Below are 25011 nucleotides of genomic sequence, written 5' to 3'. Positions count from 1 at the left end.
ACTGAGGAATAACAAGACCAGACCAGAAGTTTAAATCCACTGAAACTTTATTTTTAGTTGTTAAACCTGAACCACAATAAAGCGTTAAATCATTGTTCACACAAACAAAGAAACAAACAAAAGTTTCAGACTCGTTTATTGAAGATCAGAGAAAAACTAAAGATGACGACTCGGATCCTGAAGAAGTGGGCGGAGCCTCCGCTTGTCCAATCAGACCATGCTTACCTTTTAACGCGGCCAGAAGCAACTCAACACCTGCAACTAATCAATAACCCGATCGACCACGTGTGAACAGACCGTAACAGGAAGCAAACATCAGCTGTTGATTAAATCATCGTTACACCAGAGATACAAAAAATACTTTAATCATAAATTAAATCATTTACAGCTTCGAGCCGACGGAAACAGAAGGTGGAGTCTCACACACGGACGACCTGAAATGGTCGCGTTGAATCCAAATACAAAAATGTATTGACAAGGACGTTGCCGCCGCCGACTCGGCCTCCGCTCGCTAAAACACCCGCTCCTGCAAAAACGGAGGAGGTGACGGAGGCAGAGAGCAGCGGCAGGTCACACTTCACTCTCCTCTGTTGGCACATCGTCTGTTAAAATTTCCGCCTCCTCCTCTTTCTTCACGTCAAGGAGCTCGCCGGCCTCGGGCACCACTTCCTGTTTGACCGAGGCGGCGGTGGCGGCTGCAGCAGCGGCGATGGCACAGGGAGCTGCTTCCTCCTCCTCCTCGGTCTTGATGAAGGCGCTCAGCGGGTGGTCCATCACAACCTTGCTGGGCGACGGCGTGACGTCGACGTACGACTGCGTCTGAGGAGACAAAGCAGCCGCAGGTCAAAGGTGAAGGTTTCATCACTATTGTTTAGGCTGAATTATTGATTTATAGTTTTATATTTATTTACTCACATTTTTATAATCTTCAAAACAGGAAGGATGAAAGTTCTGAGGAGGAAAAAGCACATCAGTAAGGTTTTGTCATCGTGTGGTTGCGCTGTTGTGTCGTTGTGCGGTTGTGCGTCACCTTGTCGTCGACCCTGACGGCGTCCTTCAGGAACCAGTCCTCCTCCTCCTCCACCCAGTACGTCTCAAACGGCTCCTGACAGATTTCACACGACTGCAGGAAGAAAAGAACAAAACACAAAGATGAAGAAACTGTTGTTCTCTAACTTTGTCCCTGCAGGCCACCGTACTCTGACCACCAGCTGAGCTCAGTGAGTGTCTGATTGGTCTCTCTCACCTCTCCCACTTGGTCCTTGGTCGCCCTCACGCTCTGGAACTCTTTCTCCTTCGCCGCCGCCTGACTCTTCTGCACCTCCTCCTCGCTCTCCTTCTCGAAGAAGTGACTCTTGGCTCTCTCCTCCAGGTCGGCGATCTCCTCAAACTCGACCCAGTCCTGACACACACACACACACACACACACACACACACACACACACACACACACACACACACACACACACACACACACACACACACACACACACACACACACACACACACACACACACACACACACACACACACACACACACACACACACACACACACACACACACACACACACAATTAACAGGATACATTTTTCATGTAAAGTCCGTATCGTCCTTGAGATGCTGCATTTGAAACTGATGGCTTCATATTTCCAAGGCTTCTTCCAATGTGTCCATCAGTCCAACGTCAGTTTGGGACCAAACTTTCCCAGGATTCATTGCATGTCGATGACAAAGCTAACCAGTAAGCTATGCAGGCGGCCGAGCTAACGATGCTACATTTAGAGCGAGACAAACAGGAAGTCCTCCACAGACCAGAACACAAACGTCTTCACGAGCAAAAGAAAACGACTCCAGCTGTTTGAAGTGTGTGTGTGTGTGTGTGTTCTCACCCTGAGTGTGTAGTACCAGCGGCGGTGTGTGATCTTCTTGCCGGCGACCTTGCCGGCGTGGTTTTGTCTGAAGTGCCAGTCCAGGTGGTCGGCATACAGGTCGGTCTGCGCGGCAGTGAACCTCATGCTGCAGAGACAACACTGGTTCCCCGAGTACAGCTTCGTCACCACACTCTCGTAGCGCCTGAGGGAGGACGGGGCGGAGTCAAACAGGCGTGTGTGCGATGAGTCATCAGAAGAGCAGTTAAGTAAAACGTTGTGTGTTAGTCGCCTTTACTCACAGTTTCATGTCGTCCACGGTGAAGCTGGTGAGGTCGGGGAGGTCCTGGTCTTCATCCTCCTCTGCCTCCTGCTCCTCTTCTTCCTCCTCCTCCGCCGGCAGAGGAGGAGCTGCTGCTGGAGCAGCGGGCGAAGTTTCTGCGTTGCCGGGCGTGGGCGCGGCGTCTGGCAGCGAAGGCTTGATGATGCCGGTGGAGATGAGTTTGGTCAACAGGTCGTTGACGTCGACCTGACCGAAGTGATTCTCTGGAGGGACGAGCTGCGGCGCTGCAATGACAAACACCGTCACAGGGTCAGAGGTCGACGACAGACTCCGCCTTTCACCGCGTTGACTTTCATTGATCACATCAAAACGTTTCTCATCTCTAACGAGGACGTTCATGTTTTCAACTGTCAGTCGCAAATATGATTCTCAATGAATTCAACATGAGGAAAACTCACTCGGAGCCGTGAAAGGTCCAGGGTTCTGCGTGAGGAAGGGTGCATTCATGTTCCCCATCATGTTCACCTGAAAACAAACAGATTCAATCAACAGGTTCATAAACAGAGTTTTCATGTTCGATGTTTGAAGAAGACGACGAACGCGCTGCTCTGATAAAACACGGACAAATCACATGACCACTCAGGTGTAAACAGAAAGTAGATTGTCTCCTCTGCAGCCGGTTGCTTAGTAACAGAAACTCAGCAGCAGTAGTAGTAACAGTAATGGTGAAAAGTCAGAGTAATGTAAAAAGGAAAATAAAATGTCAAATATTAATACTTGAATATGCCAGTGATTGATTGACAGCTGTCACTCACCGGCTGCTGCATGCCGACGGCGGGGGCAGCGGGGTTGTAGAAGGGGGAGGGGGCGGGCTGACTGAACGGCGGCGCCGGCTGCATGTTGTAGCTTCCTGCCTGCAGGTTCGGCTGCGCCGGGAACGCCATCGGCCCCGCAGGGAACTGAGGGTTCATGGGCTGGGGGGCCATGTTGAAGTTCTGTTGAGGGGCCATGGGGTTGTCATACACGGACGGGGCCATCGGCCTCATGGGAGGCTGCAAACTATGCTGGGGGGTGAACCTGGGGGGGCCCTCAAAATGAGGGGGCCCCCCCTGATGGGATACGTTGGGCATGTCAAACCTGGGACCCAGCTGGCCGGGGCCTTCGAACCTCATTGGGCCCATTTGGTTCGGGGGGCCGTCGAAGCGCATGGGCCGCTGCTGCTGGAAGCCCATTGGTCCAGGACCGGGAGCCATGTTGTTGTCAAAGCATCGTGGCGGGTCAAAGTGCTGCATTGGCCCCACAAACTGCACCGGGGGCTGTTGTCCCATGGGACCGTCGTACCTCCCGGGGCCCTGAGGGTGAGGGGGACCGTCAAACCGGCCCATTCCGTCTCCGCCTCTCATTGGGCCGTGAGGCATGTGGGGGCCGTCAGGGCCGTCAAACCTCTCTGGTAAGTTGTGATGAAGCGGTCTGCCGCCGTCGAATCTGCCGGGCCCCTGGTGGTGAGGCCCGTCGAACTGTGCCGAGTCTTCGTACCAGCCGGGAGGGAGGGGTCTGGGGGGGCCCATGTGTTCGGGCCCCTCATATCGGGGGGGCGTGTGTCCCGGGGAGCTGCTGTGCTGCAGGACAGACGCCAGCGGTCCGCTGCGGACCGGCGGCTTGAGGATGGATTTGGGGGGAGGAAGAACGTGAGAAGGGGCTGCGTCAGGGTTGAGGGGCCCGTCGTCCGAATGCTCGCTGTTGGGGCTCTCGAAGCGTGGAGCTGGGCTCATCTCAGACGGGTCTTTCTGGTGTAGAGGCGACAGACGCTCGCGCTCGAACCGTGGAGCAGGGGCGTCCAGGCCCGCTGGGCTCGGACACTTCCTGTGGACCACCGTGGCCGAGGGCGGGGCCCCTTCCGGCCTCCGAGGGTCAACAGAGGCGGCGGCGTACCTCCGCGGGGCGTCGTACCCGCTCTTCTGTTCCTCGCGCTCGTCGAAGCGATGTCGCTCTGTCAGCGGAGAGTTCCACTCTCTCTCACCTGGAAACAACAGAAAAGAAACTGTGTGACGTTCACGCTTCTTCTCACTGACGACAGCTGAACGTGTCGTGGCGGCGGCAGCGGACTTACTGGACTCTCGGGGGTCAGCTCTCCTCCTGAAGCGAAGGCCCGGCAAAGACTTCAGAGTGGGGAACTCTTGGCCGTGATTGTATTCCTCGATCATGGGGCCGAGCGGAGGCCGCGACTCTTCCCGCTCTTTACTCCGCCGTTCAACTGTGGGAGTCACAAACCGACGGACGCCGTCAGACACGTGTAGCGAGACAGACTTAACTGATCACATTACCGATTATTCACTGCAGCTCTACTTTGATATGGATCTCTCTTCGCTCGGCTCACCTGGTCTGTCCCGCGGCGCCCGGCTGTACTTGTGTGGCACCGGATGTCCGGCGCTGCGGCCGACACACGTCTTCTCGTCCGGTCCCGCAGTGTCGGCGTCCTCCAGATTCTCCTCACTCTCCCACTCCTCTCCGGCCAGCCGGTGGGTGACCTGCGTCTTCCTGAGCTTGGACTTGTGCTCATAGTACGACAGCTCTGCTGCGTCCATGGTGTTGTGTGGGCGCGTCTGCGAGGAGACGGGCGCAGCCAGCAGCGGCTGCTGTTTCTTGGGGAGGAAGTCGGTAGCGCCGTCCCAGTTCTCCGAGCGCTGCTGCTTCTCCTCCTGGTACTGGAAGAAGTGTTTGATCTGGTGGGCCATGTTCAGGAACTCCTCCTGGGAAATCTCCCCGCTCTCCAGACGCTTACTGGCCTGAAGGGAAACACAGAGACCACAACTTTAAGAAGGTGAAAAAAGTGTTAACGTAAAACAACACTTTCATTTCCTCTCTACGTTTCTCTGACGGATGGCGTGCCGTGACGTACCCTCCGGAGCAGGTCCTTCTTGGAGGCAGAGTTGAGGACTTCCGGTATCTGCAGGTTGGCGTCCACACTGAGGCGGTGCTTCGGGGTCCGGGGGGTGGCGGGCCGAGTCGGGGTCCCGTGAGGTTTGTGTCTCGGCGGACCAGGCTTCGCGTGAGAGTCGTCCAACAGTTTCAGACTGAGGCGGAAACACACAGTTAACAAACAGGAAGCTGCTGAGACGGCAACCCGTCGAAAAAGTACAGAATTTATTATTATCATCATTATCAGAGGATTAATATATCTAATGTGTGATGTCGGCGACTCACTGTTTGCTCTCCTCCCAGCCGCTCCTCCAGCCGCTGCCGTCGTGGCCTCGAGGCGAGTGAGAGTCTCTGGACTCGGTCGAGTGTCGGTCCTCAGCCGGCCTCTTCGACCTCCTGCTCTCCGATTGGCTCTTCTTGGGCAGGAGGCGGTCCTCTCGGCTGGGCTTGCCGTGCGGCGGCTCGTCTACACGGACCCTTCGCGGTTTGCCTGGCTTGTGGGACGGCGATGGGGAGGGTGAGCTGCTCCTGGCTCTGCCTTTGGGCGACCGCCTGTCCTTCCTCTTTGGAGAGGAGGCGGGCGAGCGCGACCGGGAGCGGGTGCGTTTCCTGGCGTGCGTCCGGGCATTGCCTCCGCTCTTGAACTCCGGCTTCTCTGCCTCCTCGCGCTCGTGTTTGGTCACCAAGCCGTTCGCCAGCTTTCCTTTGTTGAACCTGTGCGTCTCTGCCACCGCCGGCTCTTCCCTCTCCTTCCTATCGGTGCATCTCTTCTTCTCCCTCACCTCGTCGTCTTTGGCCTCGCCACTCTTGTCCTGCGGCCGTTTCTTCAACCTGGGATCTTTCTTCGGACCATCAGCCGACCTTTGACTCTCGACCTCCGGCGGTTTGTTTTTGCTCTGGACACTTTTGGCCATCGGAGACGGAGACTTGGGCTTGGGCTTCTCCTCCGGCGCCTCTCTCCTCGGGACCCGGGCCTTATCCAGTCGGGCGGATTTCTCCGATAGTCGCTTCTCGGGCGTCACAGCGGGACTTCTCGTCGCGAGGGGACTCCCTTTTTTCCCAGCAGGCTGTTCTTTGGGCTGGGCGGCGGACGGGGGGCCGCTGCGGTTCAGACGGGGGTCTCTGGTGGACGGCTTGGTGTCTGACTGAGTCTGGGGAGGGATCCAGGGTCGGACCACGGGGGCCGTCTGGCCCACGGGCTTCGGCGCAATGGAGGTCGGGGCCGAAGTGGAGACGGGAGTCAGCGTCGTCAACGTAAATCCACCAGCCTGCAGACACATTCAACAATTAGGTGCCTACAGGCAGAGTTTATGACATCAAAACTAGTCTGAGCCAATCACGGTCCAGTATCAGTCTAAAGTGTGACGTCATATAAGTCCCCCCTTATTCTGTGTCTGTCCTCTAACATCTCTGACATTGACTACAGTGACTTGTATCTGGTGTTTTCACATTCCTCTCCTGGAGGAGGAGATTTGTTTCACTGCTCTGCAATTTGAAATCCTGTTCTAGCTAGATTTGGTACGTCACAAATACAGAAAACGAATCGCTGTTGAATATGCAAATGTGAGGCAAAGACTCTGAAACGTTCCAGTGTAGCAGACACATTTCACAGATTTTTTTAAAAAACTTTTTGGGGTAAAAAAATAGTTTTTATATACTTTAAACCGTGACTGGATCTTTAAGTGAGTTTACATCATCACAGATTCTGGATTTTTACAAGGACGACAGATAAAACGTCTCAAAGGAGACTGTCCTTGTGAGAAAACCGACAAACACATCACAGCTAAAATAAAAACATTTAAAGGATTTTGTAGCTCGTCAACATTAGTGAGCTGCGTCACGTCCGGTCAGTTTCCTGTCGGACTTTATTTCAAACGATCCGTGTTTGTCGTGATGAAGAAAAAATTGTTTCTGATTCCTGAACCTCTGTTCACACGTCACGAGTGTGATCATGTTCAGATCTAACACCTTTTGTGAGTTTTGTGACTTAAGGATCTGCAGATACAGTGTCATCAACACATAAGCACAACCAGATCTGGGATCAGATCTCGTGGGTGAACCGGCCCAGGGTTTGTCCTACCAGCTGTGCCTTGGTCTGCTCCAGCTCCAGCTCGATCTTCTTCTGCTGCAGCTCCAGAAGCTGCTTCTGTTTTGCCAGCAGCTGCTGCCGGATCAGCTGCTCCTGCGTCACGGTGGACTTGCTGACGGCAGCGGCGGGGGTCGCCTGGGGAGCAGGTGGCGGCGCAGGCATAGGCGGTTTGGGCGCAGGCGGCGGCGCTGCTGCTGCTGCTGCTGCTGCTGCTGCTGCAGGCGGTTTGGACGGGACCGGCTGTGGAGAGGACGCATCCTCAGACTGGGGATTCGTGAGACAAACAGGAAGTCAAAGTCAGAAATGTTCTCGTGTTGTTTAGTTGAGTTCTTTAGTCGACCTGAGTAGCTAACCCCTAACCCAGCTCCTCTGTGACAGTAAACTGAATATCTTTGTTGTGTGGATGAAACAAAACATCATGTTGAGGTTTGTGGAAACAAATAATTTTTTAACCCATTTTATGAACCAACAACTAATCGATTATTCAAGAACATATTCAACAGATTAATCGATAATGAAAATAATCATTAGCTGTGGCTCTAAACATTACATTCATTCAGCGGACGCTTTTGTCCAAAGCGACTTACAATCAGTGCATTCAACCATGAAGATATTACACTAAAGTGCAAGAATCAAGAGGGCTGCAACTAACGATTATTTTCATTATCGATTAAACTTGATTATTTTCTTGTTTAATCGATTAGTTTGGTTCATAAAATTGTGAAAAATGCTGATTGTGTTTCTCAAAACTCCAACATGAAGCTACAGCTGTCACAGAGGAGCAAAGAAACCAGCACATATTCACATTTAAAAAGCTGAAATCAGAGAATTTTCATCAAAACTACTTTTTAGATTAACAAATTATCAAAATAGTTGGAGATTAATTTAGTAGTCGATTACAAATCGATTCACTGTAGCTGCTATACAATAGAGTACATAACCATTTATCAAACAGGTAAAAATAATATTAATTAATAATACAAAAAGGTATTATGATGTCGATGAGGAGCTCGTTCCACCGTTGACGAACCAGGACGGAAAACATTTGCGTGAAGACATTTCATCAAAGTTCTGTGTTAAGAGTTTGTATCACTCAGAAGTTTGACGCCTTTTGACACATTTTTACCGCAGACAAATATCAGTTTTAAGTCTCTTGGATTAGTAGAAATCGGTATCGGTCGAGCCCTCGGCTCCGATGCGTCCGCCGCTCCGTACGTACCTGTTTCAAGAACTTGGGGTTGACGTGTATGCTGGCGCTGGCGTTGACGGTGGGCGGCAGCTGCTTGATGGGCCACGCCGGGTCCACGGAGTTGACCCGCACGTCCAGCGCGTACAGCTTCTTCAGAGGGAACACCTCGTCCCACGTGGAGCGCAACTTGAACAGACTCTTCCTGGTGACTTCTTCCACCTACGAACAGAGGACATGACTTGGTCCAACAGCCTCAAAACACTCACAAGTGACAAATCAAGAGCAAAACCATCTTTTAGAAATGATTTGAAATTGAACATTGAAAGTTAATCGTAAGAAAAAGCTCATTCACACTTTTAATAACAGGACTATGTGTGTTTTTTAGCGTCGTGTACACAGAGAAGCAGGAGACGACACACGAGACAAACAGGAGGGAAGTGATTCATTTTATAAATCAAAAGCTTAACGGCAGCAAAGAGAACTGTACCTTTTCAAAGACACATATAAATGAAGTGATTAGGTTTTTAGCAAACACAGCAAGGTACTCTCCTCCAACATTCTTCACTATGGAATCCACTAAGTACAAAACGGGAAGCTTCTCGGCAGCTGGGGCCTGTTGCGATAAGAGAACTCGACAAGTTTAGAAAACAACAAGGGTTAAGCAACATTTCAGAACAGAATCATCATGATTACAAACTTGCCCCCCTCCCCCCCTTCTCTCCGGCCCCTCGCCACCCGCCGTGTGAAAAATATTAAGTTGAAAAAGTTGAAAAAAGTCCCCAAAAGAGTGGGAAAAATATCTGGAATAGTTTTTTGAGTTCATGTATCCGATTACGTGGAGGGGAAATCAGTCCACGGAACATGATGTTTCTTCAGTCTGGAATCAAAATGTACATCGGTGAAAAACACCCAGATGCTCAGTTATCATCTGCACGGATGAATCCCAAAAAAATCAAGAAAATATCCAGAAAAATCCGTCGTCTTCAGAGCGAGTCAGTTCAGATCCTCCCGAGTCAGAGGGGGTTTCAAAAAAGAAAAAGAAAAAGTCCTCTGGAGCCCGTTACCTCCAAAGAGGGTTCTTCTCCCATGAACCTCTTTGTACTTTACCCAGTCGACACGTGGGCCAGTTTAAGTTTCATTCACTCAGACTCTGAATGAGTTTTTTACCCGTCGGAAGGTTTTTTTCTTCCCTCGGTCGTTTTAAAATCACTCAGAACCTCGCGAGGAACCAGGAGCAGAACTTTACACTCCAGCAGTCTTGTGACTGAACTCTGCAGCTCGTCAGCTGCTCGTCCCCACAACGTGTCACGCTAATGTAAAAAGCACCAATAAATTACACTGGGAAATAAAAAATGACAAAAAGCACATTTCACATTTTTTATTATAACATATTTTTAACCATTCAAATGACATTTTTCAGTTGTGAGGATAATTAAAAAGCAGAGAAACGTTTTCATCGGATCCGATCAGTGAACCAAAGAGGAAGCTGGTGACTGAAAATCATTTCTATGGAAGAGGACGACGTCTCCTGCGCTCAGTCGTGTATCTACCGAGAAATATTTTAATAACAACAGGTTAAGACCAGTGGAGACATGTGAGGTCGTGGGTGACGTGACATTGAGTCAAAATCCACCGTAAGAGTTTGGTTCTCTACAGCTGCTTCCTGGTGATGGATCAAACCAGGATCTTTCATTTGATTCAAATCTGCCTCAGCGTCGTATTTTTATTGTTGCAGCTCTGCGCCTTTAATCAGCCCCGTTACAACAGACAAGATTAAATGTCCTGGTGTCCACAACAGTGTCTATCGAGCTTTTAGGGACGTGCGATTCTTAATAAGTCTTAATATTTGTATTGCCTTGTTGTACTTCCTGTTTTTAATGCTTTGCTTTGTTTTTATGTAATACCTTTTGTTGTTTTTTGTCGTGTGATCTTTTGCCTTTAATCGTGAAGCACATTGCGTCGTATGTATTTTATTATATAAATACATTTTGACTTGAACCTCAAACAAATTCTCTACGTCAAGTATCTGATTTGAAGAAATGTAAAGATTAAATGAACACTCGCAACCTCCTTTGTCTGCAATACACGTGTAACTTATTATTTTTGAAATGATATAATATCAAGTATTTGTTGTGTTCTGCAGGAAATATTCACGTTCTTTTGTTTCCTGTCACTTGTTGTTGTTGTTGTTGTTGTTCTGACTACAGGACGTTTCCCATCTGGGAGGAATAAAGAACTGAACTTTAATAAATCGTATCTGTTGGTTTTTCATTCTTTAATGTTTCCTCTTTCTTAATTATTACGGTTCGCTGTATATTTGTCAGTGTAACAGCGGAATGTCCCAGTTCCAGTGGATCAACTTCCTGATCCCATTGTTCAGAACGTGGCAGGAAGTTGGACTTCTACACTGTCAACAACTGCATGTGTCTGTAACAAAGAAGACGAGTCGTTTACAGTAGAACTGGTTGGGTTCGTGAGTGTTGAGGATTAAACTGTTCGGTTGTATGTCGTGTAAATATAATGAAATCACGTGAGATCCAGCTTCTTCCTTCTGCACTTTACGGTGGATCTTCACTCCGCTGGAACCAAATCACAGCTGGTGATGTTTTAAAGCGAGTTTTGATTTGTTATATAGATATATGAATAGAGAGAGATATATAGTCGATCTTTCCACTTTAATACGCGACGTGAGAGTCGCCAACAACGAGGTCACGTGTCGGCTGACATGTCGCAAGCGGCCGCCATGTTGGCGCGTCGCCGTCGGGCCCCGCTACAAACACACACGACACGAGCATCTGATCAATGAAAAGTATTCTATATTCATAAAAACCTTGCTGATTTGAGCTTCAATAATTGCGACGATATCCTTGGCGAAGTTGAGGTTCTCCTCGGCCAGGATGGTCAGCATGTTGATGTGCGGCTTGCTGTTGAACGTCAGGTCCTCCAGCGACGACTGGTACTCGCGACACGCGTCCTCCATCTTTGAGCTGAGCGCTGCGGCGGCGGCCTCCGTCACTGCAGCATGGCCGCCGAGCAGCAGGCAGTCCATCCACTCCCCGCGGGCACCGGGACACACCGGGACACGGTGAGGACGTCGGGCGGTTGGTTCCTGTTCCTGCCGCCGCCGCCCGTCGTCGTCGTCGTCGTCCTCCTTCTTCTTCTTCTTCTTCGTCTTCTCTGCGCGTAAGATGGCGCCTGTGAACTTCTGCGCGCGTCACGAGAAAGCCGTTTTATCTCGCCCGTGACGTCAGTGCGGCCCCATTGGCCCGGCGCGAGCCGCCCGGCGCGAGGTTCAGGTTCCGATTGGTTGTGCGGGATGACAGCCACACGAGCGAGCCAATCGCGTCGAAGCAGGGGGTGAAGTTGCTGTTGCGTAACGCGGGCCGGTTGTCAGCACAACGACATGAGGCAGAAGTTTCTTCACTGATATGGACACATCAGCCAAACTGTGCATATGAATCATTATGTAACAGTGGGATGTATTCAAATGTATTCAAATATCCAACATTGAGGCGAAGGATGTCACAGTCTCACATGGGCAAATCGACATATGAACTAAAATAAAACCAGAAATTTTAGTTTCTGAATGATTGTATTTTTTTGCTTTTCATATTCTGATGAAATTGTCATGGGTGTGGTTGTTGTGTTGCCAAAGTTTCCCTTTTCAGACATGCTGCAACGCAAATGTCCGCAGAAGTTACTCAGGACACTAATGTTGCTGGGGGAATGTCCAAGGGAGCTCATGTGAAAACTGCTACAGGAAAAATCTCCAGAAAAACTAAACAAACAAAAGACATAATTTTATATACATTTATATATATTTACAAGCAAATTATTTAAGTTTAAGTAAGCTGTGACAGTGAGGCGTCCCGCCAGTGTTAACGCTGCCATGTAAGGCTCCTCCTCACTATCTGGTTGGATAAACTTAGACACAGTAACCAAACACCAGAGTGAGTGAAGAGATGTTGGATCACTGTCGTCCAACATGTTACACATTGACAGTCCACCGCCACAGAGTTGAGCCTGGAGCTGCAACTATTTCAATAACAAAACAATAATGGTAAAATCATTCTTAAATTCAGACAAACAATTTATGTCAAAACTTATGAAGACTTAAGTAAAGTATCCAAATAACATTGGTAAAATACAGAACAACATTTTGTAAAAATATATTGAAAATATTCATAAAATATCAATTGGTTAAAAATTTGAAAAAACATTGACATTAAGAGTAATGCAGGGAGATAGACTTAATAGAAAGTAGTTTCTTCTAAAATTTGAAATTTGTCAGCAGTTTTGTGTTAATGCCATGTTTGATGTTTTAGTCCTAGAAATATTCCTACCACCTGTTACAGTGAAACATCTGAATTGACAGAATAAAAACAGACCAGATACAAAAACAGAGAAGTCTTTATTTAGGCCTCAGTCGAGTCCGATCTGACCTGTCGGGACAACAAACACTGGGGAGGTCGGTTCATTAGATATGTGACACCAGGATCAGTGTGTTCACACTGAACAACAGAAAACACAACGCAGATCCACCAGAGACCCGGTTCGTCCAGTCACACGTCGTTTCACTCACATTGGTCGTGGAGCCTGACGGATACAGGACGTATGAGGCTGATTAAAAAGTCAGGAGGATCTATCAGCAGAAACTGAATATAATCTTCATCATGATGTTTCATGAGTGTTTAAGCACCTGACACTAAATATCTGTGTTGTCATGACCACAGAATGAGCCTTCACGTCTACATCAGTAGTCCAGAATGGACAAACCAAAGTGACGTTGATGTTTTTATGTCACCTGATGGGCCACCGTAGTTCTCCTATACAGTTGGGAGGGTTTTTATGTCACCTGACAGGAATTCAAAAAAACAAATCAACTGGAGTCAAACAGCAGGAGGAACATGACAAAGTTTGTGTCCACACAGACTGAAGGAGCCTGGACGTGGACCAGGAACACAGACGATGACGATGATGATTAAAAACATGTTGGACGTTGGGCGTCAGACACATGAGTCTGTCTCATCAGTTCTGTCAGCTCTCAAAAGAGTAAAACATGAAACCAGAGATCGATGAATGTTGTAAGGTGGAGTCAGATTTGCTGTTCTCCATTTCCATGGCTCGTCTCTTCCGTCTCTGTCGTCCCCTCGCTGTCCCCAGGTAAGACGGTGTGACATCACACCTGTAAAAACAAGCTGTGTACTGGGCTCCATGGTCGTGGAGACAAAGTCGGAGCTGAGCTGCAGCGTCATGGAGGAGTGGTCCTGAGGGAGGGGGTGTGGTGTCAGGGGAGGGCGTCACAGTCAGTGTCCGCCATCTCCACGGCAACAAAGGAATGATTTACTGACGACAAACAGCAAAAAAACAACAACAGATGCATTCCACACGATGCAACTGAGAAGTGATGTTCTTTTCTGACTGTTAAATTTCAACACACATTTAATACATCAACAGGAGCAGGGGTGGGTCCGGAGACAGCGCGACCCTGGGGGCCCCGAGGCTCCCGTGCTGCAGATGACACTGGATATGACTTGGTAAGAAATTCACATATTTTGTTCTGCAAACAAAAATGTACCAGTCAAGTGTTTTTGGCCACGATCGTTACATCAAGAATCTGAGCTGAGATCACCCGAAGAGAGAAGTACTGTGACAGCTCGTAAACATGGAGTCAAATCATCACCATCGCTCCCTGGTGGCTGACTGCAGTACAGCTCATAAGCTCCGCCCCCTCCATGTTAGCTGATGAGACTTTAAATAAAATTGCTTTTAGTTGTCGATGTCGATGTTAATTCAATGTTTCAAAAGATGATTCCAGTCTGAGCACAGTCTGTTCCTACAGACGTGGGATGGAAATGATCATTATGTTGAATCTTAAATTTGGTTTGTGATTCTCAGACGCATCAGGACGAGGGAGTGACACGCACCGCGCGGCCCGACAACACCACAGTACCAGGGGCCCCGGTCCAAAACCTCAGTCGTCCATCCATAGACGGCAGATACATGATATGAGCGTCTCCCGTCTACAAAGTAAAAAAAACAAAACACAACACTGGACTCAGCTTCATGTCTATATAGTGTATAGAGTTCAGAGACCACCCTCCCCTCCTCCTCCTCCTTCTCCTCCTCCTTCTCCTCCTCCTCAGTTTCAGGCGTCGGAGTCGTCGCTGCTGTCGCGGCTGATCTCGATCTGCAGCGACGGCAGGTTGTCCAGTCGGCTCTTCTTCGTCTTGTGGGTCAGACGCTCCTGTTTCTGTTTGATGATGGCGCCCCACATCTCCTGAAGCGTGGAGTCGTCTTCCTCCTCCTCCCCCGCCTCCTTTTCCTTCTTCTCCTCCTCTCCGTCGTCTCGTCTCCTCCTGCCGCCGTCGCCTCCCCGCCCTGACGAGGACGAGGAGAACAGGCTGCTCGGTCTGCGGTCATGACGTCCAGCGGTGGCGCTGTCGTCGTCGTTAGCGGAGCCGAGTCTGCTCCACAGGCCGCCTGACGACAGGAAGGGTCGGGGAGGAGTCAGGTTAATGATGTCATATCAGTAACAGGAGCAAACCCACAAACTATGAGGGAAACAAACGCAGTCGAGTCTCGTACCCGTCTTCCTGTCCTTGGACGAGGTGGAGGGCTCGCCTCTGTTGTCCTGGCTGGCCACGCCCAGTCTGCGATGAATGTCTCTGATTGGTTCTCTGGCCGGGGGAGTCTCTCTGGGAGAGACGGGGGAGGGGGAGCGTTCTCTGTCGGGGGAGTACCGTCTCTTGCCCAGCCTCTGCCGTACGTCTACAAACAGAGTTCATCAGGAGAATTAATTATCTCACAGCAGCAGGTGAAATGAAAAAAACACCAGGACAAAAGTCTCACCTTTTTTTCCTCCGCTGGTCACCGGAGGGGGCTGTCCCTGCCCCTGTCCCTGCCCCTGCCTCTGTCCCTGTCTTTTCTTCTCCTCCAGCAGCTGCCGGACGTCCGTCACTTTGGGGGGCGACGAGGATTTGCTCCTGCTCCTTGATCCCGACCCGCCGACACGGTTCCTGCTCACAAGAAGAAAAACAAGAAACAAAAAGTAAAAGTCTGTGTCGTAAAAGTCTGTGTTTATATACATATACACTCTTGATGAAGTGAGACAGGTGAGACTGAAATGGCGGCGCCGGCTCTGACCTGATGCCCTTCAGGTGAGTATCCAGCTCGTCGGCGTACATCGTCATCTTCTTCGTCTTCTTCGGGGACGGCGTGGAGATCATCTTCAGCTCCAGGTCGTAGTCCATCTCGTCCGACTCCGACCAAGGAGACGGAGAGCGCTCCGCGCGGCTACGAAGCCCCGCCCCCAGCGGGCGCGAGCTACCGCTGCTCCTTTCCCCTCGCTCCTTGTACTCGACGACCCTATCGTCCTCCTCCATGTCCTCGTCACCGCCGTCGTCTTCCTCCTCCTCTTCCTCCTCTTTGATGGGCTCCTCTGGCAGGTTGACTAGGTCGGCTGAGGGAGGGAGGTTTGATAAATCTGATCAGCTCAACACACTGATAGACTTCGTTTTTCGTAGGCTAACCCTGATGTTATCTCATTTAGACACGTTGACTCCCGACTCTAAGACACGTAGGGACCAGGTGTATTTACTTCTGTATATAGTGTCGCAGAATATAACGTGAAAATACACAAAACTTTTTTCAAATATCAAACCACAAAACATTGAAATATAATAATACAGGAAACCTTGTGTTTACCTGAGTGTCGGTGTGTGTACGGCGGCGTGTGGCCCATGCTGTCTCCGATCAGAGGCTTCTTGGTCTTGATGACGTCTCGTTGGATTCGTCGGGTGTGAAACCGCCGCTTCCTGAAACACAGACGACACGTTGACTCGCCGGTCTGCGAGGCGGCAGGAGGACGTCGGACCGAGCGATCGGATCAGTTCTTTGGTGGTGCGTTCAAGTGATTCGGGAGAACTTGTCTCGTTCACCAGTTTTCTTGTTTTGTCATTTTCATACGAATTATTTATTCTTAAGGTCAGTGACAGTGACTCTTCAGTTCTTCACTTTCACAGACTTTAACTGTCTGGATCTGTGATAACAGAACTTCAACCTCCAAACTGATACATTTTTCATTTTTACTCTTTGATGCCACTTTCATGAAGCAACACTTATGGGGCAGTAGCATTATATGGTAATATTGGGGCGTTAATTATGCTAATGATCATCATATTCACACACGTGATTCGTCGTGTTTACACATCTTCTGTAGTCGAAGGCCTTCGTCATGTTCGTACGAACTATCGTACGAGAAGTTAAAAGATGAGTATGAACATGTTCCTGCAGGGGGCGCAGTGACACCACATCGTGCTGTTCCTAATATTTTGACCCTCTCACGTGACTTGTCTGTCTCACCAGGAGTTGCTCAGGATTCCCTTCATGCCTCCGTAGTTGGGGTTTCCGTACTTCATGTAGTATCTGCTGCGTCGGGCGGCGCCCATCTCCTTCTTATCCTCTGCAGGGAAAAAATATTCTACTGTCAGTCACAACTTCATCAAATTGTCATCAAAATATTTACACCATTGTTACGGTATGTGTGTGTGTGTGTGCGTGTGTGGGAGTGACCAAGTGACCTTGTGTGGCGAAGCGCAGGAGGAGTTTGTTTCCTTTGAAGGGTTTGATCGCCGGCCGCAGGTCGTTTCTCAGCAGAGATTCTCTCTCTGCTCGCGACAGGTCGTCCATCTGTAACACACACACACACACACACACACACACACACACACACACACACACACACACACACACACACACACACACACACACACACACACACACACACACACACACACACACACACACACACACACACACACACACACACACACACGACCTTGTCATTGATTGACTAATTGAAACGGATCAATAGACCCGATCAGTTTTTGAGTTTGGGTGATTATAGACTCGACCCTACCTGACCGCCCTCCGCCTTCGTCTCCTCGTGAGGCTCCACCTCTCCGTCGATGTCCTTCCCCTCGATCTCCTCGCTGCTGCTCTTCTTCGCCGTTTGCTCCTCATCCTCCTCCACCTCGCCCTCCTCCTCGTCGTCATCGTCCAACCCCTGACCCTGGCGACCTGCGAAGGAGCACAACACACGTCAGCTGGTTTATCTTCAGCTCACCCGCCGAGTGAGTTTGTTCTTGAGTTCACACGCCGACCTTTGCTCGGTTCCCCCGGCTCGTCAGTGCTCTCCGTCTCCGTGGTGACGGCCTCCGGGTCGGGCATCCGGCTGGCGTTGATGAGGGCTCGGATGGACGTGTCGTCATCCAGCCAAACCACGTTACCTAGGAAACAGTGAGGTGGCGTTCAGACACACAGGATCAACCTTAATCCCTCTGACCTGAGATCAACCTGAAGACGTATCACCTTCTAACGCCGTCACACTCGACCCGACGGCTTCAGGCTCAGGAACACGAGTTCAGAAAGATTCATCTGGTACAGGTGTCGACAGTCATGTGTGTGTGTCGTACTCACAGGTAGCGTCATCGATCCACTCAATGTGCGCTGGAGGATATTCCTTAAAATATCCGAAGACGTCCTGTGTGCTCATGTCGTCCACGCCCGTCACGTAGATCGCCTCCATGCGCAGTCTGGGGATGGCTGAGCACCACAGAAGAAGAAAGAGACAGGTTCAGCAAACGCACCACTCGGAGTGTTGTCCCTCACCCGGGGCGGGGTCACGGGGTCAATATACTATACATGGTCTCCCCTGAGGTCAGATCGGACATGAGCTTGTGTCCCAGTTCAGGCTCTGCCTCCTTTAGACGCTTCATTTGAAGAGTGATTGCGTCACAGCGGTGTCCGGCTCAGCTGTCCCATTCGTCCTTCCTTCCGAGAGCAACGAGGGGTCCAACAGGTGGATCCTCCTCGATCCAAACTATCCCAGGACTCACTGTGCACCGGTGTCGAAGCTAACGAGCTAGCTATCCGGCTCAAAGAAGCTAATGAAATGATTAGGGCGGGACAAGCTGGTGCCGCAGATGGGAAATCCTCCGTAGACCAGACAGTCTTTACGACACAGTCCATAATCTCTCCAGCGTGTGGAAACGGCAGAACTTAAAAAATACATATTATTTTAATCTTTGGTGCAAGATGACGTCATACATAATGTGTCATTTCATATTTTGTGAAAATACTTTCTGTCATTTGCGACGACGCTTTTCTTTCTTCCACAAATCAGATTGAGGCAGGATGTTTTAAAGGGGCAGTGAGCAATTCTGGAGAAAGCTTGTCTCTGTCTTTGTTGTTGTTGTTGTTGTGATTTTGCTGCTCTGGCCTGGAACCCGCGACCTCGAGTGAGACCGACGCACTGACCACGAGGCCAAACAGCTGCGCTGCAGCACCACCGGCCAGCACGTCTCTTCAGGTGTCGACGAGTGATGTTAACAAACACACAGCGTTGTGTGGTGCGGTCCGCACCATTTTTTTTTTCGTTTACGGAGCCAGGGCTGAGCCGGAAAAAAATCTGGGGTTTTCGCACACACAGAACCGCCAGCTAGCTACTGAGCGTGTATTGCTTTAAAATCGCTTTACTGACCCTTTAATGAAGGCAACATAAAAACACGGAGGTCAGTGAACGTGACACAAACAGGAAGGCGACTCTGAGACAGAACCAGGACCAGGATGGAAACCCCTCGTCATCAGTGACTCCTCCTACCTTTCTTCATGATGTCTTTGTCGAGGAAAACGTTCCTCTGTCCGACTCTCTCCTCGCCGTGGAAATGGAAACGTTGCGCTCGCTTCTCTTTCTTCTCAATCGCCTCCTGATTTCAAAATAAATAAAAAGACAATTATAATGCACATTCAGGGATTCAGGGATCCTTCACTGGGTCAGGTGTGTGTGTGTGTGTGTGTGTGCGCGCGGTACCTTGGAGTTGACGTCGATCCCAGTGATGAAGGCCCCGGCTTTGTTCTCATATCTCCGGCTCGTGTCCTGCGAAACACAACAGACTCGTCATCAGTGACTGTGTCAGTTTCCATCCAATCACTGACCCCCGCGGTTCAAACAGACACCGAGCTGTCATGGAGACCAGCTCTGTGTATGACTGACGTATCCCCAAAACAAATAAAGACGTAATTTAGTAAAATGAAACTTGGAAATAAATCTCTGAAGCTGATTAAAACCAGTAAAACTCCCATTCAGACATCAGGCATTTGAACAGACTGGTGTCACGTGTCTCAGCTGTGTGACGTCACAACAGTGATAATAACAATGATAATAATAATTGATATTGATCGTTACAAGCATCGTTCAGGAGAAGAGGCTGTGGTGTTACAGTCTAAAGGCTCCCCGGGGGCCCCTCCCTCCCGCACCGGGGCCCCTGGTTCCCCGTCTGTTAACTGGAGGGTCATCACCACAGGAACCGCCGATAAGAATAAAAAGTTGTTAATTAATATGCCGAATTGACCAGTAACTGTGACTGAATCCGGGTCTTTAAAAACCAACCGTGTCCGAGCGACGTGCGTCATTTGACCCGTCAAAGACGTTAAAGTCTCAGTTTACCGGACGGGGTCTGGCGGCGGCGCGGCGTCCGCACGTGAGCAGCAACAAGTGAGTGAAACAACAACCGTTCAACTCCGGCGGCGGAGCCACGACTCACCGGGGACCGCGGCGATCCGCGCCAGAGGCGGCGGACCGCGCGATGTAACGCCGGTAAGTTACATCGACCCACCGCCCTCCCCGCGGTCACAGCCGGGACTCCCACGTCACCACACACCGACCCCTCCGGCGGATCTGGCGGCCGCCGGAGACGCCAGTCCCCGGTCTGACGGGGGCCTAGTCCGGGTTCTTACCGGCAGCAGCTCCTTCAGGGAGCGGTTGACGGAGATGTCCTCGACCTGCAGCTCGCCCTCCTCCACCTCCATCGGCTCGGCTTCTCGCGCATCCCGGTCCGACCCGGAGTCAGAGTCCGATTCCGAGCGGTCAGAGCCGCTGTCTGATTTCACCGACACCCGTAAGCTGCGCACGGCCGCCATGGCGCTGCGAACAACGGCTGCTGTTGCTGCTCTTGACCCGGTAGCGGTTCTCTGGCCCTCGGCGTCTTCTTCGTCGGTGGTGGGAACAAGCTACACCAAAGCAGTAGCGCCATCGAGTGTTGGCGGCGAGTACTGCACCGCACCGGAAAAAATACTTTTACAAGTTAAGGTCCGGGCGCTTCGGTAAAGTAATCAAAGGCATTAATCACTGTTACATATCATCACTTACATTACATTATTATTATTATTGTGACTTTTTATGAAGACGGACGACAAGTACTTTGATGTTTTACTTTGGTCCATGTCCCATCCGCTAACATGGAGGGGGCGGGGCTTGTGATCTATACTGCAGCCGGCCACCAGGGGGCGATCATGATATTTGGCTCCAATTTGGCGGAGCTGTCATGTTGTCATCTTTATTTACAGTCTGTATATGTTAATAATTTTCTGCAGGTTCAGACATTTTTATTTCAGACGTTTTGATGGAAGCTCAGATTAGTATTTTTTTTTTCACATGTTAAACAATTAAATATAAGGCTATAAATCATCTGTCTTCACTTCTGCTCCATGTCATCAACACGTTTTCAACAGCGAAAAAGATTCAGTCAGTGGCTGAGACACGAGAAACATCAAGTCAAGGAATAGTCACATTTTATTCACCAAACAATCAGTCGACAGTTGAACGAACCAACAGTCAGATTTGGTGATGATGAAGAACGTGGAAGGTTGCGGCCTCACAGTTACTCACACAAGGTTTTCAGCCCCTTAGAAACAGAAACAATTACATAAAGCACAACTAAAAATACCAAAAAAACAAATGGAAAATAAAACAGTTCAGGTCTTAAAAGCAGATCCTGGAGGCGGAGGATGGAGGATGGATGACCAGCTGATGCTCTACTTCAGTGCTGTGTGATTAAATCATGTGGACAGTAATGATGTGGCCCCTGGGGGCCTTTAGCCTCAGTGCTAACAGACAACAGTTAGCTTACATGTTATAAAGAGAAAATAAAAATGTTTTTTCTCTGTCATCTTTCTCACTCTTTCTTCTTTTATTCATTTGAACAGATCTCTATACAGCCAGTGCATCGGGGAGTAAATGTCCCGTGTGAACGCAGCGCATCATCGTCTGCGTTCACGCCGTCACTCATGTGACATCACGTCCGAGCGGCTGACCGGAGGACAGGGAGCCGCTGACTGCCAGCGGTTTTCGACTCCTCGCCTCGGGGCCGTGAGCGTAGCGGTGTACTTCAGTAGCCTGTGACATCACTGATGGGTGTGGCTACAGTGCTTCCTATTCATCGTTCATACACAGTGATCAACACACGAACTGTAGTCAGGACGTTTACTATATCACAGCTTGTCGTTGATTTAAATGACTCTGTTGTTACAAGATGAGTTAATAATGACTTCGATCTGATTACAGCTGCATCACAGTCTGTGAGAAACCAGTTACTACGTCTTTATAAACGTTTATAAACACAAATAAACAGTTATTACAACATTATAAACTGATTATGAACAGTTATTACCTCTCTGCTTCTGCAGTAAATGGAAGGCAGATAAAGAAGCTGTGAAGTTACAGTGTAAAGTGACAGTTACAGTGTAAAGATGGCGGCTGTTGGCAGGTGGGACGTCAGTGAGGGAAACTGGAAACAAGTGTTTTACAAAGAACATGTGATAGATATACATCTACTGTAACCAGTGATGGGGAAAGTAATCAGAGTACTTCAGGAAAAGTACTAATACCACAGTGTAAAAATACTCAAAAACGTACCCAAGTTAAAAAACTGTTATCATCAAAATAGACCCAAAGTACCAAAAGTAAAAGTACTCGTGATGCAGAATAGTTTCAGAATTATGTCTGAATGATATTCATGCACAATCAATAAAGTTTCATCGTAATCAATTACAACACATTTATTAGAAATCAAACATAGTGAAAAGTCAAAAGTATATTTCCCGTCAAGCTAGAAATTTTTTCAAGTAAATTACTTAATAACAGAATTAGAGGAAAAGTACGTGGTTACTTTCCACCACAGTGAATGTACAGTTTCCCCGGTGTTGTCGATAAAGTTTCACACAAAGAAACGACCAGGGGGAGTTCGGACGGATTCTGGTGTCAGCCGAGGACAGGTCAGAGGTCAGAGGTCAGAGGTCAGAGGTCAGATGTAGGAGACCAGAGACCAGAGACCAGGACCGGACATCTCCTCAGCTCACGTGACCTCGTCTCACTGCTGCCGCCCTCCGGCTAATGACCCTGCTGACGACACAGAGAAGAGTTAGAGTCAGAAACCTTCATCCCCACTCGTCATCCATCGCTTTCTTGGAAGATTGTTCCACTCCGTCGACTGGCGTCACGTCAACGAGCAGAAAAATGAACCAAGTGATGCAAAGAAAAGTAAAAAAAACAGAGACGTTTGTTAAAATCCCAACGACTGAGGGAAGGACGCTGCGTCAAGCATTATGAGGTCATATGACAACAGATACAAGTGTGTGTGTGTGTGTGTGTGGACACACTTACTGCAGCAGAGTGGTTCAGCTTGTCGAATCGAAACTTGAGGTTGGATCTGGGAGAGTTTTTATTTCTCATCTCTGAAATTGAAAAGACACAAACGACAGACAAACAGTTCCGAATGAGACACGAACTCTGACAGAGTGTGTGTGTGTGTGTGTGTGTGTGTGTGCGTCACACTGAACCTGTGGGGCTGCGGCAGACGATGAGCGGACTTGAACTTTGACCCTCTGCAGCCTGAGCGACCTGAAGACAGAGAAGAGACAGAGATTCACACATCGTCTCCGTTTCACTTCCTCACACTGAGAAATAAATCCTCCTCAGAGACAAAACAGCTCAACACAATAAAAGTCCTCCAGCCTGCCACTTATTAAAAGGCTCTTAATGTGAAAGACCTACAGAAAACAGCTTCACAGTCAGTGAACCATCACAATCCTCCGCAGCTTGGTGTTTCACACAGACTGTGTCTGTTTCACTGGAGTTTTAATGATCACGTGAGTCGAATGAGCTGTTCACACGTGTTCTCACCAGGTGAGTGTCGTCAGCTGCGAGGCTGAAGCTGCAGGTGCTGGACGTCGATCTGGAAATCTTACTGCTCTCCTTCCTCATGTGAATCCTGCAGTGCAGAAACATATTTTTTGGGGGTTTGATGTTTTATCTCTAACCAACAGAACAGGAGCAGAGTGTCCATAGAAACAAGAGAGGATCTAAAGCGGAGCCCTGGAGAACACCACTAGAGTCCGACAGCATTTTACTACTTTACTCAGAATCACAATCGTTTCATATTATTCATATTTATTCTAAAATCTTCGTGAACTGGTCAACTTCAGATTAAGGTTGAAGGGTCGTGGAATCAGTCACATTGCTGAATAATTTAAAGATTCATCCATTCTTTTTACAATCTGAGGGAAATCTAATACAAAATTCTCAGATTTAGTTAAAATAGTTTAGTTTTAAATCTGCTACTGACTGAGTTTGAGTAAACAGACGTGTTGAGTGTAACCACCACAGACTGTAAAATAAACAAGCTCCCAAAAGTTGAGCCAGATCATCCGGATCGCCCCCTGGTGGCTGGATGTAGTACTGGTCATGAACCCAGCCCACTGCATGTTAGCTAAGCTAATATGGCGGAAAAGCTAACGTGAGTCGGATGAAGCTAACGGGAGAAAAAAGGATCAGAAAGAAAACGAAAGAAAAGATGAAACAAGGAAGAAAAACCTGCCCGGTTACACACTCACCTGTCCAGTTTTCCCGCCTCTGGAGAGCTGGGATTGGACGGCAACTCTGACCTCACCTCCAGTGTGGGCTGGCAGCCGTCGAAGCTCCTCTGCTCGCTGTAGAGACTGTGACGCGTTCAGCGGTTTACAGACCAGTGTGTTGAAGATGCTGTGATCTAAGCAGCAGTCACTGTTGGAGCAGGAAATAAAAACTTACCTTCTCTGGTTGTGTTTCTCCGTTTGACTGTCGACACTCAGCAGACGAGGGAAAAGCCCCGAGCGCCGCTTCACCGGGGATCTCACGTTACACTGACGACAAACACACAAAAACTGTTCACACAGACCGATACTGTACAGTCACAACAACAACAACAAAAGGATCACAAGCAAGAAAAAAGAGAAAAACCTCTGTGCTGATGTGAGCCAGACCCCCGCCACTCAGACTGGTGGGCAGACCCGCCGCGCCCCGGGACATCGTCTCCATGGAGACGCTCCGTCCTCGCATCGCCCTCTGTGATGGATGTGAAAGGGGGGAAGCAACGTCACAAACTCTTTCTCATCAAAACTCCTCCGAACTAATTTCTCAGCTGCGTTGAGTCTTTGAAATCGAATGGACAAGTCGCGTCATCGTGTGGCGCCATCGGTCTTCAAATGCAGCCTCCGAAGGATGCGAAACCCGAATCAGGACACAGCTTGGACACAAACCTTGATGGACTCCAGCAGTCCTCCGTGGGCGTGTCCGTTCTCACCCCGACCCTCATCCTCAGGACCCGATGTAATACCCAGCATGCTCTGGGAGCGTCTGTGCAGCTCGTCGTGGAGGGTGTCCAGCAGGGCGGCGCGGGTACGCTCCTGAACAAACATACAGACATTTTCATTTTGAGAATGATTCAGTTGCTCCGGGGAAGTTCAGGAGCTGAGTGTCCATAGGAAACAATAGAGGATCTAGA

General features: G+C 49.3%; 3 protein-coding genes across 10 annotated transcripts in view; all 3 read right to left on the bottom strand.

Annotated features, from left to right (window-relative positions):
• Window positions 1-119: 119 nt before the first annotated feature.
• pcf11 (PCF11 cleavage and polyadenylation factor subunit) lies at window positions 120-11779 on the bottom strand. The gene is made up of 16 exons (XM_035624429.2): window positions 11181-11779; window positions 8838-8963; window positions 8381-8569; window positions 7153-7425; window positions 5358-6340; window positions 5053-5227; window positions 4531-4939; window positions 4264-4407; window positions 2969-4173; window positions 2612-2678; window positions 2173-2437; window positions 1892-2075; window positions 1247-1402; window positions 1031-1123; window positions 916-951; window positions 120-819 (listed from the first exon to the last, which is right to left on the bottom strand). The coding sequence occupies exons 1-16, from the start codon at window positions 11397-11399 to the stop codon at window positions 571-573; spliced, it is 4773 nt and encodes a 1590-aa protein (XP_035480322.2). The 5' UTR covers window positions 11400-11779; the 3' UTR covers window positions 120-570.
• A 963-nt stretch (window positions 11780-12742) lies between these two features.
• On the bottom strand, window positions 12743-20401 carry ncbp3 (nuclear cap binding subunit 3). Its single transcript, XM_035624448.2, has 13 exons — window positions 20150-20401; window positions 19224-19289; window positions 19014-19119; window positions 17831-17956; window positions 17515-17640; window positions 17271-17431; window positions 16933-17041; window positions 16715-16814; window positions 16058-16167; window positions 15497-15812; window positions 15203-15369; window positions 14939-15121; window positions 12743-14833 (listed from the first exon to the last, which is right to left on the bottom strand). The coding sequence occupies exons 1-13, from the start codon at window positions 20330-20332 to the stop codon at window positions 14499-14501; spliced, it is 2088 nt and encodes a 695-aa protein (XP_035480341.2). The 5' UTR covers window positions 20333-20401; the 3' UTR covers window positions 12743-14498.
• Window positions 20402-20966: 565 nt separating this feature from the next.
• The window catches only part of LOC118300218 (rap1 GTPase-activating protein 2-like), a 22827-nt gene continuing 18782 nt past the window's right edge, over window positions 20967-25011 (bottom strand). For 6 of the 8 annotated variants that reach the window (XM_035624450.2, XM_035624454.2, XM_035624455.2 and 3 more), the window contains 8 exons: window positions 24767-24913; window positions 24468-24572; window positions 24279-24370; window positions 24083-24187; window positions 23373-23460; window positions 23030-23090; window positions 22854-22924; window positions 20967-22592 (listed from right to left, as the gene is read on the bottom strand). In XM_035624450.2, coding sequence (XP_035480343.2) covers window positions 22581-22592; window positions 22854-22924; window positions 23030-23090; window positions 23373-23460; window positions 24083-24187; window positions 24279-24370; window positions 24468-24572; window positions 24767-24913 — 681 coding nt within the window. In that variant the 3' untranslated portion in view covers window positions 20967-22580. The remainder of the gene's footprint in view (window positions 22593-22853; window positions 22925-23029; window positions 23091-23372; window positions 23461-24082; window positions 24188-24278; window positions 24371-24467; window positions 24573-24766; window positions 24914-25011) is intronic. The other 2 variants (XM_035624452.2, XM_035624451.2) reach the window with 2 other exon arrangements.

This window comes from Scophthalmus maximus, chromosome 2 (genome assembly GCF_022379125.1).
Source record: "Scophthalmus maximus strain ysfricsl-2021 chromosome 2, ASM2237912v1, whole genome shotgun sequence".
Taxonomy (NCBI): Eukaryota; Metazoa; Chordata; class Actinopteri; order Pleuronectiformes; family Scophthalmidae; genus Scophthalmus; species Scophthalmus maximus.
The sequence above is the reverse complement of the archived record's forward strand: the minus strand, read 5'-3'. Positions and strand labels throughout refer to the sequence as shown.

What these genes read in the sequence shown, in the direction of transcription:
- ncbp3 (XM_035624448.2), bottom strand. Translation starts at nt 20,332, where the DNA reads ATGGCGGCCGTGCGCAGCTTACGGGTGTCGGTGAAATCAGACAGCGGC. An exon ending in GCCGGGGGAACCGAGCAAAG is followed by an intron (nt 17,432 to 17,514) that starts GTCGGCGTGTGA and finishes GCTCCTTCGCAG; the next exon opens with GTCGCCAGGGTCAGGGGTTG. An exon ending in GGAATCCTGAGCAACTCCTG is followed by an intron (nt 16,168 to 16,714) that starts GTGAGACAGACA and finishes TCTGTGTTTCAG; the next exon opens with GAAGCGGCGGTTTCACACCC.
- pcf11 (XM_035624429.2), bottom strand. Translation starts at nt 11,399, where the DNA reads ATGGACTGCCTGCTGCTCGGCGGCCATGCTGCAGTGACGGAGGCCGCC. An exon ending in TTATATGTGTCTTTGAAAAG is followed by an intron (nt 8,570 to 8,837) that starts GTACAGTTCTCT and finishes CTCTGTTCGTAG; the next exon opens with GTGGAAGAAGTCACCAGGAA. An exon ending in AGCAGACCAAGGCACAGCTG is followed by an intron (nt 6,341 to 7,152) that starts GTAGGACAAACC and finishes ATGTGTCTGCAG; the next exon opens with GCTGGTGGATTTACGTTGAC.